This window comes from Mesitornis unicolor, unplaced genomic scaffold, assembly GCF_000695765.1.
Source record: "Mesitornis unicolor isolate BGI_N332 unplaced genomic scaffold, ASM69576v1 scaffold24948, whole genome shotgun sequence".
Taxonomy (NCBI): Eukaryota; Metazoa; Chordata; class Aves; order Mesitornithiformes; family Mesitornithidae; genus Mesitornis; species Mesitornis unicolor.
The window spans coordinates 15,001-29,940 of record NW_010202917.1 but is presented as its reverse complement, the minus strand read 5'-3'; the positions used below and the strand labels follow the sequence as shown (position 1 = coordinate 29,940).

At 47.1% G+C, this 14,940-nt stretch overlaps 1 protein-coding gene across 1 annotated transcript in view; it reads right to left on the bottom strand.

Annotated features, from left to right (window-relative positions):
• Positions 1-6,108: 6,108 nt before the first annotated feature.
• Positions 6,109-14,940, bottom strand: part of LOC104545419 (excitatory amino acid transporter 5-like) — a 13,935-nt gene continuing 5,103 nt past the window's right edge. The window contains exons 5-11 of the mRNA XM_010190557.1: positions 14,208-14,430; positions 11,071-11,170; positions 10,632-10,865; positions 9,311-9,505; positions 8,483-8,617; positions 6,356-6,455; positions 6,109-6,246 (exon numbers count right to left, since the gene is read on the bottom strand). Coding sequence (XP_010188859.1) covers positions 6,109-6,246; positions 6,356-6,455; positions 8,483-8,617; positions 9,311-9,505; positions 10,632-10,865; positions 11,071-11,170; positions 14,208-14,430 — 1,125 coding nt within the window. The remainder of the gene's footprint in view (positions 6,247-6,355; positions 6,456-8,482; positions 8,618-9,310; positions 9,506-10,631; positions 10,866-11,070; positions 11,171-14,207; positions 14,431-14,940) is intronic.

Sequence of the window (14,940 nt, the reverse complement as noted above, 5' to 3'; positions counted from 1 at the left end):
GAGGGCCTGGCTGGTTTGTACTGCCTATCTGTGGGGGTTTTGCACCTTTCTCTGTTCCTCTGGTCTGGCACTGCTGAGGCAAGAACTGGGAGACTGAGAATGCCCCAGTGCTTGAGGAGCTCGCGGCGTTGGGCCCTGAGCAGCGGTGACTCAGCCGGTTATTTCTGTTGTTGATGCCCAGCCCTGGCACAGCTGCGAGACTTCACTTGGCTCCTGCTCACTGGGCTGCTGCTTTTGCCAGATCCTGAGGTGAAAGGGGCAGGGGAGACTTTAGGATTGCAGATTCAGAAGGTGAATTTATTCATAGGTGCTTACCAATTCCCTGTATGTGTTTTTTTGGACCTGGTTGAAAAAGTGAGGGTGTGACTGAGTACAAAGAGAGACTTCTGCTTTTATAACTAGTTAGGAGCAAGTGAGTAATTGTTACTTTCACAGGATATGCATAAACGTTTTATTTTCTATTAAGACATAATGTATAGGAAATGCAAAGTGATGCTCAGGTTGGCAGAAAGCATGATCAGCTAATAATTCTGAATAATGACGACTGGATGAGATATCATCTCAGGAAGAATCTCCAGTATATGAGCAGTAGAAAGGAACAATTAAAGGTCAGAATTGGCATTTTGCTGGCATTAGGAGGAAAATCGTGAGGAATTTAGCCTGGCTAGAGCTGTGAAGTCAGCAGCAGATGTCTGCCAGACTCTGAGTGCAGAGAGCATTCATTCTGTCTGTCTCCAACAATTGCAGCCTGTCAAAGCAAATAACTGTTTGGGATTTGGCATTCAGAGGGCAGACAAAAAGACAGCAAAATGGAGTTAAGGTGTCTGAAGACAAGACAGTATTCTGAGGGTGGGGGTCATGATGCTGCTGTTATTAATGCTTCAGCTCCAGAATGTGGTTTAAGGTAATGCTTTGCAGATGATCGAAGACTTCAGGAATATTGAAAGGGAAGCAAGGAGGAGAATGGCCAAATATCCATTTTGTTGGGGTTCTGCTCAAGGAAGAACAGTGAGTAGAAGATCTCTGAGGTGAGGTGGCCAGGTAAGTGAGCAGCAAGTTTTGGGTTGGGTGTAATGTTTCAACCCTGTTCTTTCCTGTCTGTGTCGAGCTGTGGTTTGGGTAGTCCATGTCTCAAAATCAAAGCCAAAATCTAGTCTTACAGAGTCTGAAGGCTCAACATTCTAAAAATAAATATCTCTGCTCGGACATGCAATTCAAAGTGGGATTCATCCTACTGACTCAAGCAATGAAAACTCTTAGCATCCAGTCCAGGCCCATCAGTAAGAGACTTCAGAAGACGATTCATCTGCTCCTAAAATATATGAGATTTATTGCTCATAAAGGTGCCTGTCTCTCACTGTTAACTACAGGGAACTTCGTTTGTGTAGTTTCAACAGGACCCATAACTGCTAGAAGACAAAGGTAAGTGCCCATTGCACACCTGGGTGCCAGGGCACCTGCATCCAGACACACAAGACTAGCTGACCCCCAGCATGGCTTTTGGAGCATCTTACCCAGGAAAATGTTATGGCTTCCTCCCCATGCTGAAAACCTTGGAAGTTTGCAAACTTGCAAGGAAATGTCAAGCACAGTGCGATGCGACATGGTGCAGAATTGCCCAGGCTTGTCCAGATCCAAGCTAACGAGTCCGTGAGGCGTCTCTGCACCCTGTGCTGTGCTCAGCGGGGGGGTGCTCCTGAGCACCCTACGAAGCTGCAGATGCATTTAAACACTGCTTAAAAAGCTCTGAACTTTTGTTGCAAAACAGCTTGCAAATGACGCTGTGAACACAGGCGTTGCTGTACCACGATTTACTTTGGTCTCGTATCACTACATCTGCAGTAGGATCTACTGAATTATTGAGGGGGGGTAACTGATGGGTCATGTGGTGAGAAGCACCTGCCTGCAATAAGGAGTGAAACCGTTTGTTCAGGTTTTCTAGAAAGCTTCATTATCACATCAGACAACATGAGAAATTCCTTAAGGAAATAAATATGTACACTGGATCAGAAGGGAAGAGGCAAAGACGACAGACAGCTCTCAGCACACATCCACTGCAGAGGCATTTACTGCTTCAAGGAGCATTGAGAGGTAGTCAGACCATATTTATTGCTTAGTGCTGCTTTGGAAATCTGATTTTAGACAAAAAATGGTGTTTTAATAGATTTAAAGAAAGACTTTCAAAACTACTTGTGGAATGCAGTTTTCAAGAAGTTATCCTAGAAAACTTGCATGGAGTAATTTTGAAACTGATAGTATTTTAAATTTAAAAAGGGATGTTTGGGCTATTTTTCCACATCTATTGTTTTGACTGTATGTTGTCACATGCTACAACATTGAGTTGTGTTTTCTCTTTTTTTCCAGTGTCAGTAAAACACAAACCAAGGTGCGTTTTGATCTAAAAGAGAGAAAAGTAGCAGCGCTCTCTACTGACTGCGTGTACCGTGTCAAAGGTTACCATGGTTCACTGCTACTGTGGTTGCTCCATTTACAAATCCTAAAAAGATGTACAAGTAATATAGAAGTGAAAGTTCCTGATCAAAACTCATAACTTCTCTAAATTCAAATATGTAAAAATAATCCATGCTCTGGAGGACATCCAATAGCATGGAAAAGAGAGCATTTAAGATGAAGGCAGCTGAGGGCCGATTCTGCTCTTCCTTTTGTTTAAGAACCACAAAACCCATAAATACCTTTCACGGGGCTTTTAGTTCACAGTAGTAGTTTTCTGTGATGTTTTTTCTTTCCTCAGTGGAAATAATCCTTGTATAACAGCCATGCTCCTTTCCCTGGTTGCTGTCTGACTTACTGCACACACACACCATAACCTGGGGAACATTGACATCACAGTGTCAGCTGAGATTTTTATATTTGTAAGGCAAACAAGGATTTCCAAGGAAGAAATTTAGATCTGGAGCTTTTACTGTGTGCACACCTTGCACTGCCTGTACAGCCTCTTACTGCGTGAAAATACAACAGAAACGGATTTATGTCTTCATCACTACAACAGAAAGGCAGACACCTTTTTTTCTTCCAGGTATCTAGGGAAATAGTCTAAAGTACTATGAAGCTGCAGTGTATCAGTAGGATTTAATGATTTTTGACTTTTTTTGAGGCTGAGTTTTTGATTTGCTAAGCAAGATGCCTTGGTTTGCCTGGTGTGGAGATCACCTTCCTTCCCCCAGACCTGGTGCTCCTGAATAGTCAGGATGGGATAAAACAAACTCAGATAGTGCCCAGTGACTTTCTCCAGTGCTGTGCTACTTTCTTGTCTTCCAGAAATCTCTTCTGGAAGGCCCTTGTCCCTCAACCACCGATTGGTTTTCATTACTCTCTGTACATGAAGTGGTGCTGGCATTTTGGGGTTAGACGGGTGCCTGCTTGCTTTCAGCTTTGGCAAGTCGAGGCTGCTGTTCCTTGCAGAGCAGCAGATACAAACTGGTGTAGATGTGCCTTTGAAAATACAAGTGGGGTTGGGATGGTACCGTCCCAAGGGCGTCAGCTGAAACAGTGGATGCCTTCCTAACCACTTGAGTGTTCAGTCAATACGCTGCTTTAACTTTTCCACAATTTCTTTTTTCTGTTAAAAGGTATTAACCTGCCTCTTCTGTGCCTGTTTGCAGCGCTGAAGAAGATGGATTGTCCTTGCTGCCTTTGGCTTTTTTACATCAATAATGATAGCTTCACTTTTCACCAGACCACAAAACATCTGAATTAATATTTTTCCCCTTGTTTTATCCTGTTAGAGAAGCAAAGTGATTATGGCCCGTTTTGAGACTGCTGAGTGGTTAAAGCTCTCTCTTGCTGTGTTGTCTCTGACACAACCATTTCTTTAACCTTAATAGGACCAACATCCCTGCTGCTGATTTCACAAATCAGAACTCTGCTAAAATGGATCTGACCAGATACTGAGATGTTGCAAACACTTATAAACTCCAGTGCTTGCATTTGAGGCAAGCTGTGCGGTGTTTACTTCACCAGTTCTAGATTTATTCCCAAGAGATAATACTCAGTTTTGCCAGTAATAGTTGGTTCCTCCAGTTGCAGGGAGCGTGAGGCTGCACTGGTTTAAGTCATTCCCAGTAGGACGGCAGCCTCTGGAAGCAGGGAAGGAAATCTGGCTGCTCTGCAGGAGGCAGAGGTATCTTAGGTTCGTAGTGGGGATGCAGGATGACTCACTGCGTGCCCAGAGTCATCCTGCATCCCCACCATGAACCCAAGAAACCTCTGTCATGGACAGTCGGTCCTGTCTCTTATTGCAGGGTTAAGATTCTGTGTTGTGATATCCAGAGCTCGTTGTATGTGAGAAGCAGGGTCTGTCTCAGCTACCCGGTGGTGCTGGTGTGAGTGCTGGGCGGCTGCGCTCCCCTTGGGCAGCCAGCGAGGGATGTGGACACTTCCAGGCACCAGTTCCTGCACCATAAAGCAGGCGTCTAAACAGGTCTGATAACCCTTTTAATCTTGCCCATTTTAAATGACTGCCTTGGATCAACATGCTTCCAAAGCGTCTGTTTCTTCACCTGTGGCTTGGGGGATGTAGGTGACCGGTGCAGACAGGTGTCTGAGTAGGAGCGAGCAGTGCCCGGGTCCCTGCCCCAGAGCTGGGAGCTGCCTGCAGCCTCCCCAGCGTTCACCATCCTCTCCCCAGGGGGTTTGTGTGCCTGGGGTAGCTCCGAGTGTAGGTGAACAGCACAAAGTGGTTAAGTTTGCAAAACACATAACAGACAGCAGTGCTGAACACTGATGTGTGATGCATGCAGCTGATCATAAATGATGGGGGCTGGGGGGCACGGGGTGACTTGGGATGCTGCAGAGATCTCTTGATTTGATACGTGATTATTTTTCCTTTTGCAAACAAGGCAGCTGCTCCTATTGAAGAACGGTTGGACAGTGCTGTTTAAGGAGGTGTACAAACACCAACCTAGGAGGAAAGGGTAAGAAAGGCCAAAGTTAACAGCAGTTACCTCAAGCTTGCCTTGACCACGATTCTGATTGAAAGCTTTTTGCATTTAATAAAAGACAACTAGATTTTTTGTGCAAAAGGTGGTTTATGGTATTTAATAATTTCCGCTTTTTGTTTTACAAAAGTGGAATTAGTGTTTCTTCTAAATTAGAATGTGTTTTAAAACCTCTGACTCCACCATGAAAAGTTCATTAGGAAATTTTTTCTTAATGCGTGGTTGGAGAATAGGTAAGTGATGTTAGTGGGGGTTTAAGCTGCTTCCGTGAGTCTTAATGTGGCAGTAAAGACAAAGCAAGAGAAAAGAGGGATGAGATGGCATTTTGAGAGAGAAATTAATTCAGTGACATGAATCATTGGTATAAAAGGCTTTTGTGGAGAAGGCTGCCTTGGGAAGCCTGGATTTTAAGGCTGTAATTGGAATTTGGACTTAGGGACAGATCCTTAGCTGGGAAAATCAACACGGTTGCAGTTGGGCCTGGTCAATTAGTTTCACTGTAAAAAAACAGCCAGAAAAACACGTGTACGGCTGGTCCTTCCATCCCTGCAGCTAAAATGAATCTCGCTGCTGCTGGCTTTGTGTAAGACTGGAAAATCCCGTTATGTCCAACTTGGATTTCTGAGCTCCTGACAAACATTCACTTAATCTTAGGTTTTGGATGAGAACCTAGTAATGAAAAAAAAAAGCAATGGTTTTAAAAAAATTATAATAAAGGAAATAAAAATGTTTAGCGTGCATCCTGGCCAGCAGATAAGGGCTCCTGACCTAATGTGTCAGATTTTTGTCCCATCTCCACTGCTTTCTCATCTCATCCAGTTCCAGTTTTCTAATACCTGCTCACCTCCGTAACCTTCAGAAAGAACTGGGCTTGAAAACATGAGAGGCATAAAACCTTCAGATCCCGGCCGCTTCAGCCAGCCAGGGCGAGCTCGCAGCTGCATCCGCGGGGACAAGGAGGAGTTGGCTCCTTCCCTCGACTGGCAGCGCCGTGCTGGCTGCAGAGTGCCACAGTCTTCAAAGGACAGAGAGGAGTTTGCCACTTTTTGTGCCAAGTAAGGCCTTTATCTTGCAGAGCATCCACATACGATGTTTGCCACGTCAGGGTTTAGCACCAAGATCCCATTCCCAGGAGCAGGAATGCTGTGATCTACACCTGGCAGATGTTATAATGAACTCCTGTGTGATCGAACAAGGTTTCTTCGATCATTTCGATCACGTTATCTTTGGGATGCAGATGTGAGGTCTCCACAGACGGAAACTTGTCTGTATTGCTTTCTGGGTCTTGCTGCAGAAAGAAAAAGGACAATTTTAATCTCTTAGGGGAGCACAGGCGTTTTCTGTGCAGTCATTGTGTGTCCTGCGTTCCCCTGCTCTCCCAGACAGCCTGTACGTACCGTGGGGGGCTTGGGGGCAAAATCTTTCTCGCAGACATGTGCTATGATGCCAGCAGCCAGAGCATCACCAAGGACATTGGTCATAGTTCGAAACCGATCCCTAGACGAGAGAGAGCCGTGAGGATGCAGTTGGTGGCCACAGCCAACATGCCTGGGGCTTTTTATGGCTTTTTTTTTTGTCAACCTCCATCCCTAGTGTGTCTACCACTGGTTTTGCTAATGGCAAGTTGAGACAAGTGCAGGATTGTTCCTGCAAATACAGAGAGAAGGTGGCACATGTACCAACTGTGTGAGCCCAGGATCACCAAGGCGATGGGGCTGCTTCTGTCTCGTTGCGGTTGTCTCTTTTGAGGCATCATTTTTGACATAATTTTTGGTACTGTGGGGGTGAGCTACCCCAGGGAATCATAAAACTCCTTGAAATGCCTCTCAGGGAGAAAAACTGGTTTATCCATCCAAGCATATCTCTGGTTTATCATCCAAGCACCTCTCCCATCAGCAGGCAGTGCCAGCAGGTGGTGGTGCTGGGCACCCTGTGATGCTCAAAGGTTGAACTCGCGTTGTGTCCTGACTTCACAACTTTCACCTGAAAAGTTAAACTTCCTCTTTCTGTGACAGGAGGAGAAAAGCAGCCAGGATGCTCAGTGCTGCTTCTCCCTACCCAGGGTGGCTGTGAAGTACAAATCAGCAACCCACATGTCTGTTATGTAGAAGTCGGCGTTCGCTCTCTCTGTTTTTTCACCCAGCTAATTTGCCTCATTTTAATCTTAGCACTTCAAAATGGCACATTTCACAAACTGCAAACATTTGACTTCTGTTTGTATGTGACAGATGTAATCAAGCACCAGTTTTTGTCTCAGGATCAGTTTGGTCTTCATCCAGCAAGATGAAGACGGTCTCATCGGAAGATGGACTTCCTCGGTGTTGGATGCAGCCCTTTGAAAAGGTTGTCTGTCCTTTTAGAAACACCAGTGATGTTTTAGTTCTGGTGACATGACTTTGAGAGAAAAGTTGCTTATTCAATGCAAGAGGGGGTTTTTCTATATCCATTCAAGAACTGTCTAATTTTCCACTATGACTTGGTGTACAACCAACTCTTACTTTACCTTGTTACTGTTTTGGTGTGACATCTGTTTCTTTCTCCTTTCTACTTTTTAATTGTGAAAATGCCTATGTTTCAGAAATAGAGCAAACTGGATAAGCACATACTGTAAATAATTATCAGTGGTTTATGGTTCATTATTGGTTTCTCTGATTGATTTTTCCTGGACATTATGCTAGACATCCTAAACAATTGCATGTTTCCACCCCTTTTGTCGCTCCCTTGTGCTGTTAGCCTCTTTCAGGCTGATTTTAATGTCTTTATATGAAGCCAGATACCTTTCACCCTGCCTGACCAACCTTGTTCCTCTTCCAGGGATAATATTCCACCAAAACAAATACTGTACCATCCACCAAAGCAAATACTGTACCATGCACCACTTCGCTCTGACTCTTGTGCTCTCCATCCTCCATTGTTCACAGAATGGACAGCTTGGAGAAGACCAGGACTTGAGGTATTTCTAGAGAATACATTAACTAGCAGCCTTGCACACTAATGGTTCATAAAGACAAGACTATGCACCTACTTTCCTCGTTTTCTGCCTCTCACTATGGATCAAAGCAGCATCCTTTTGATCTCTTAAAAGACTAAATGGATATATGTTTCAGAAAGATGGGTTTTGTTACTGATTTGAGACCTCCAACAAAGATGTGTTGTTCAATCAGACGGGAATTTAGATAAAAGATAGGGACAAGCTGATGTTTCAAACTGGAAACCTTACTTGAGAGAGTGGCTGAGCACCAGCACCGCTTCTTCCTACAAAGTTTTTAATGAGGCACTGGACAGCGATGGGCACCACGGAACAGAAACACCTCAAGTTGAGCACCGCTTTGGGAGACTTTGCCTATAGTTATCAGGGGCTGTTTCAAGAAAGTAATTGGGAAAGGAAGACTGTCACACTTGGCTCCCGGCCTTGTTCTGTGATCCCTTAATCTCTATTTGCCTCTCAGAGAGCCGCTTGAAGTGCATCACCATGAATTGGCACTTAGCGCTTGCTTGTGACGTTGTGTCTGGAAAATACTTACAGCGCCCAGTCCACTGCGATGATGAGTGTGATATCATCGGTCGGCAGCCCAACAGAAGTCAGCACGATGACCATCGTAACCAGGCCGGACTGGGGGATCCCTGCCGCCCCTATGCTTGCTGCTGTTGCTGTTATGCTGTGAAGAGAAGGTGGCTCTGCAATTATTGTGATTTGTTTTGTTTAGTGGGGTTTTTTTAAAGAAAAGAAAAACAAGTGTTTTTGCATGGCAAAGTCAGTTATTCCTCTTTGGAAAGATTGGACTGGATCTGCCTTCCTCCACCTTCGTGCTCCCTGATGCCATCCTGAGCCCCTGCCTGTGCTCATCATGGCCGGGGGCTTGCAGCAGGGCTTTGTGTTTACACAGCACCCTGCTGCGATCCAGTGTAGGTAGCCCTGCATAAACTGCTGAGTATTTCCAACTGTACTTATTTTTATCTAGATAATCATCTAGATATTTTCCTGCTTATAAAATGAAGATACTCCATTCCTGAAGGGAAGTAAATCATACCAGCACAAACCCTTCTGTGCTAAGGTAATTCCTCTGCCCTGAGGAGTTGACCTGTTCTGCCTGTGCTGTCAGTCTGGGGTCTGGCTTTTGCCTGTGGGCAAAGTCTTTGGTCCTGCAGCAAATTTTGTGGGTGCAGAGCCCAAGCTCTCCTGGGTGCTCAGCGCCGGGGGCTGCTGCACCCTGCACCCTTCCCTGCTTGGCTTTCCAGCAAAGTTCATTCTGTGCGGATCCCTGCCAAATGGGAAAAGTGTGAGAGGTTGCTATAATGTCTATAAATACAAATAGAGAGAAATAATTCAGCTGCTGCAAAGAAACTTTTACCTGATGGTTATAATTTGTCCCAAATCCAAGTCATATTCATTGACCTGGGCAATAAAGATTGCAGCGACTGCTTCGTACAGCGCCGTGCCATCCATGTTGATGGTGGCACCGACGGGGAGGACGAATCGTGCCACACGTCTGTCAATGCCGTTGTTTTCCAGGAGACACTTCAGGGTGATGGGCAGAGTTGCTGAGCTGCAGCGCAAGAAACAGTGATTATTGTTGGCATTGAGCTTTATAAATAGGAATCAGCGTAATGGTATCTAAATACAAGTCCTCCTGAGGGTAAATGCAGCAGCAACATTATACAGATTGCTATAGCAATGAAAGTTGTCTCAGCTTGTGCTACCTGAGGAGTACACATAATTAACCAAGTGGCCAGGTAGCTGCTGGCTGCAAGACAAACTGCTCTCTGTGAACAGCTCTGTGATGGTCACAGCTTTGCTGTCTGTCCCTGGTCCCCATGTAAATTCTGCAGCACCTTGAACTTTGGTATGGGGCAGCACCTGCCAGGATGGGCCATGCCGTGGTCCAGCCAAACCCGGCTCAGAAGAAACCTGCAGTGGTGGGCACTGGGGGAGGAGGCACAATCCTGCATGGTTTTACTGGGGTTATGTGATGCAGCAACATGGGAGAGGCCAGAAAAACCTTTTGCCTGTTCAAATGTTTTCTAAGAAAATGTTTTAATTTGTGTGTCTTCCAGAGGAAATGGTAGTTTCTGCTGTAAAGTTTCTTCGCTGTTATAAAAAATGTTTTTCCATTGAAAATAAAATAGATAAAAATAATCTAAAATTATAAAATCTTTTCAAAGTAGACAACACTTTTCTTTGTAGGAGCTTGGGATACATGGGCACTGATTTAATATTTTCAGTAAATAGTATTTTCAGAAGAGCTTTTGATGTTTTCAATTAAAACCCAGAACCATAATTTCACACTGTTTATAAAACACCTACAACAGGCCTATTTTGAATGACTTGAAAGAAGACTGCAGCAATTAAAAGAAGCACACACACACAGACATTGCTGCTTTGCTCTGGGACAACCCCAGGAGAGGGCGAGCAGAGGAGCAAAGTGAGCTGCCTGGATCCAAAGATGCACTGAGGACCATGGCAATGCCAAGCATCCCGCTCCCTACCGAAACTGGAAGCGATCTCATTTCAAATAGTGCTGGAGCATCATTTTTCTCTGAATTGTACCTCTTCTCCCCCAGCTTGCCTGGCTGTACACCCAGCCACGTCTCTCTCGAGTAAACCAGCTGCCTTCTCAGCTCTGTCAGCGTATTTCAGCCACACCAGTTCGCATTTCAGCCACATGTTAATACCTGGACGATGTAGCTAAGGCGATCAGCAAGGCTTGCAGTATCCCCTGAATGAAAGGAAAGGGGTTTTTCTTGGTGATGAGCGCAAAAAGCAGAGGTAAGAGGACGAGCCCGTGGATGGCCAGCCCTGACACCACTGTGATGGCGTATAGTCCCAGCTTCTGTCCTATCACCGATGGATCTTCCATCTCCAGGATCTTTCCAGCAATGAGAAATACAATCCCAAAGGGGAAGTACCTGCAAAGAATGAGCATAAAAATTATTTATGAGAATGCAGTAGTCATTGAAGCACTACACGACAGTCATTACAGTGTTTGGTAGCTTGGGGTACAGTCACACAAAATAAATCCAGTGCCCACAATAGATATTTGTAGATGTATGACCGGCATTACCATTAGATGGCAAGGAAGGAAATAGCTGAATCCATCAAAACCAGATTTACCAAACTGCCATCGAGACAATTTTCATGACTGCTTCGTTCAGGCACTGGCACACGTTGACCAGCGGAGCTCCTCGCTCGCCCATTTTTCCCAGGAGGAGCCCTGCAAGCAAGCACATTGGTTTATGTTACTCAAAAGTACCCCGGGAGCAGCGTGTCCTGCCGTGCCTCTGATAGTCACAGTGTGGGTTTTCCTGGGCAAACTCACAGCAGGTCAGACTTAGTACTGATTTCCTTATGCTTTTATGGGTCACAGTAATTCTGTGCTCCAAGCAAATACAAGCGTCTGGCCTTTTCTCAAATAAAACACCCCACCAAATGCAGGATTTGGTCTGTTCCTTGCACAGATAACTGATAAACTCTTCACTGCTGCTTGATACTGAAGAGTCACTTCTCAAGGTGAATATGCTGTCTTTTTGATACTTGGTAATACAAGAATAATGTAGCTCTGGAAACAAAAATGGATTTTTTAAAGGACAAAGCTATATTTATATATAGCTGAGGATGATGTTGCATCCCTGCCCTTGCTCTGAAGTGAGAAGAGCCGCGCACCACGTCTGCCACGCAGATGAGCTTCGGAAGTGCTCAGGTTTGGCTGATGCCCAGGGGCGATGTTCGGTCCCCTTGGGGCTGTGCTGGCTGCCAGCCGGGTATTTCACGCAGACGGTGGTGGTGTGCCTTACAGGCTGTACCAGGGTGTGACAAGGCTCACAGGCTGTTCTATGACACGTCAGGAAGGGTCCAATTCTGCTGCTTAGATCCTGTCTTAATTGTGTTTTTTTATTTTGATGTCACTGTACTAGCCTAGTCCCAGTCTAATTTCCTCTTGAAGGAATACTAGAGCAAAAATACATTAATTGTAGAGAAGGTTATGGTGGTTTCTGGTCTGCCAGCCCAAAATAGGCCAGTGCTAAATCCCATCACTTTCACTGGCAAGGAGGTTTCCCAGGTATGCAAAGAGCAAAAGGAAAATGAGTCTTTAAATATTTGCCTGTCTAGTTTTCAGCCTGGTGCATGCAGTTTCTGTATGGTCCCTTGAGCTTAAATCACTCTGAAGCACTGCACAGGTGTCTGCTTTAGCTTGGAAAGGAAGAATGTAGTCAGGATCTCCTCTCATCCCTCTCATCCCTCTCCAGTCTTCAGGGCTGAGGACTCCTGGGGACCCTGGTGAGGGAGTTGGATCTCTTGGCTTGCTCAGAAGAGAGGAGATAGAGTCATAGAAATGAGACAAGGTTTGACTTATTTAAATCTCAGCTCTGTGGACATTCATCCAGTATCTGGTGGTGATAACAGCTGGTTTGAAAGAAATCCATTTCCCTTCAGGTCCTACAGACAGCGGTTTGGAAAAGACAGCCCTAGCAAATGGGCAGCTTACTCCAAGTGACATTAAATCTATGCCCTGTTCCCAATTTCAAAACCAACGGAGGTGACTGGAGCTGCTCGGTGTCAGTGAGGAGGCTGCTGGAGCTGCGGTAGCTGTGGGGTTTCCATCCACAGCAAAGGCTCTGCGGGCAGCCAGCAGGCGCTGCATGGATGCCTTGGTCTCAGTCCCACAAACTGCCTGATTTTGGCACTGGACACAAACACCCTTTGCTGAGAACTCAACCAGCTTCCACCTGCCCTCCCCAGCCTTGCTGCAGGGAGGAGCTGATCCTGTTTCCCACAGCCCGGGGCTGTGTTGCTTGGCCTTCCCTGTCTCTTTCCTGTTTTCTGCCAGGCAAACCATTAATTCAACCTCTCCTCGCAGGTAAAGCTTCCCACAGGTGTACAAATGCCTTCTTCCTGGTACAGGTGATGCTTTCCCAGTCTGCAGCTTCGTGGAGCTCCAATCCATCCCCTGCCAAACCTGGGGAGCGCGGCTGGGGCTCAGGTGATGTCTGCTGCATCCTAACGTGGTGCTGATCCCCACTCCCACGCCGGCAGGGTGGTGGGGTGGTAATCTCAGGAGAGAAAAGCAGCTTCTCCTTGCTGGTTTGCTGGGCTGGAGGAGGGCACGTGTCTGCGAGCAGGAGATGCGAGCAGGTTCCCTGGCTGTGGTCTGCAGGTGGTGATGGTCCCTGGGACTGGGTGCACCGTAGATGTTTCTGTCTGTGAGGATCTCCAGTGGGTCCTTCCCTGCCCGGTCCCACTGTGGCCGTCTCCTCCAGGCACTTGCTGTGTTGCGGCTTTTAAAACTGCCCGCTGTCCCCTGGCTCTGACAGCAGCCTGGTGTGCTCCGGTGCTGTGCTGGCTACGCTGCCTCCACCCCTCAAATCCTCTAATTGGCTTTTTGGTTCCTCATACACTCAATCCAAGCTCCTTGCCCTCACCTTTTAATCTACATGTGATCCTGCCCCCATGCTCATCTCCTCACCTCCTACTCTTTTCCCTCCTGATTTGTCCTGTCCTCCCTTTCTCACAGCCTTGCACCCAGTGTCCTTCCATCTTACACTCTGAGTCACCTCTAGGTTTCTCCTTCCCATGACTTTCTACCCTTTAAACCATCTTCCTCCCTGTCCCTTGCACATGTTCTCGCCATCCAACCTCTGCTCCTTCTTCCCTCCTGAAATTGCTGCTGAGCACCCCCTGCGCACGGGTTTACAAGCTGTTCAATGCAGGGAGATTTCCTGCCTGCTTCAGAAAGTCCTGTTACGAATTTCCATGCCTTTGAAACAGGCACTAGGTCTGACCCAGCTTTCACCTGCTGCCTGCTCAGGGGGTTTGAGCGCTGCCAGGGTGAGGGGTTTGGGCTGTTTGTAACCAGCTGTGTCCCAGATAGCCCCTGCAAAAGGTACACCTCACTTCAGGAGACTTCATTAAAAGGACTCCTCAGTTTATGTTACAATTTGAAACCCCTCGGGACCTGTGCTTGGGCTGCAAAGGCTCATATGGAAAATCTGGGGAGAAAACGGCCTTCTCCATGCCTAACAGCTTTTGTGAGCTCCGTTACGGACGCTGCTGGCAAAGGGGCTGGTGCAAGCCCCATGCTGTGCCCAGTTCCCCCACGACTTGAGCAGTTGGAGCTAAAATAATCTGGTCCCTCTCAGCATCTCCACCCCAATTTACAGCACGGTCCCACGGCAGTGACCACCTGCGGCTGAGCAGCCCTGCAGGCTGGGTTGGGACGCAGCGCGGAGCCCCCTTCGCTGTCGAGGGGGTACCTATTGTTGCTGAGAAGATGACGATTCCCAAGACATTCATCTCGTTGCTGGTCCCGGGCAGGGTCCTGTAGGTCATCTCTGGGGATGGTGTCAGCTCCAGGAACACAGGCCGATGGATTTCGGGGTTTTCATCATCGGGCGCAAAGTAAACAAAACTGAAAGTTTTCCCTGGGATCTTGGGAAAGCCGGGAGACTTCACCACTGGGACGAGAACAGTTCGGTACTGGAACAAAAGCAAAGCAGTGAGGTTAATGTCCTGTTGGCAATGGGCTCCATCCTGCTCTGAGCACTGAGGCAAAGCCATCCCTGGGCCAGGCGGTTCCAGAGGTCCAAAGTTTGTGTTTCAGGCGGTAAAAGGCTGGTGAAGAGAAGGAAGAAACGGGCATGGGGAACTGTGGTTGTTCCCTGCAGACCTCAGCACTGCCACCCTTGAGCAGACGTGTGACGTTGGTGAGCCAGGTTCCTGCGGGACCCTGGTGCAGCACTGGTGAGTGCTGTGGTCCCCGTGGGGAGGCCCCTTCACCCCCCATCCCTCTGGGGGCTTTACAGATGCTTTCCCTATGGATGAGTTCGCTCATTTTCCCTTCTCCCCTCCACCCCACCTGGCCTCACCTCGGCCTCTCCCCTTCACCCCCCCAACCTTTCCTCCAAGTGTTCCTCCCCACACCTGCTGCCTGCCCCCCTACCTCTGCTCCCGACCCCCAGGGACTGAGACTGCACGGGAGCGGGGGCC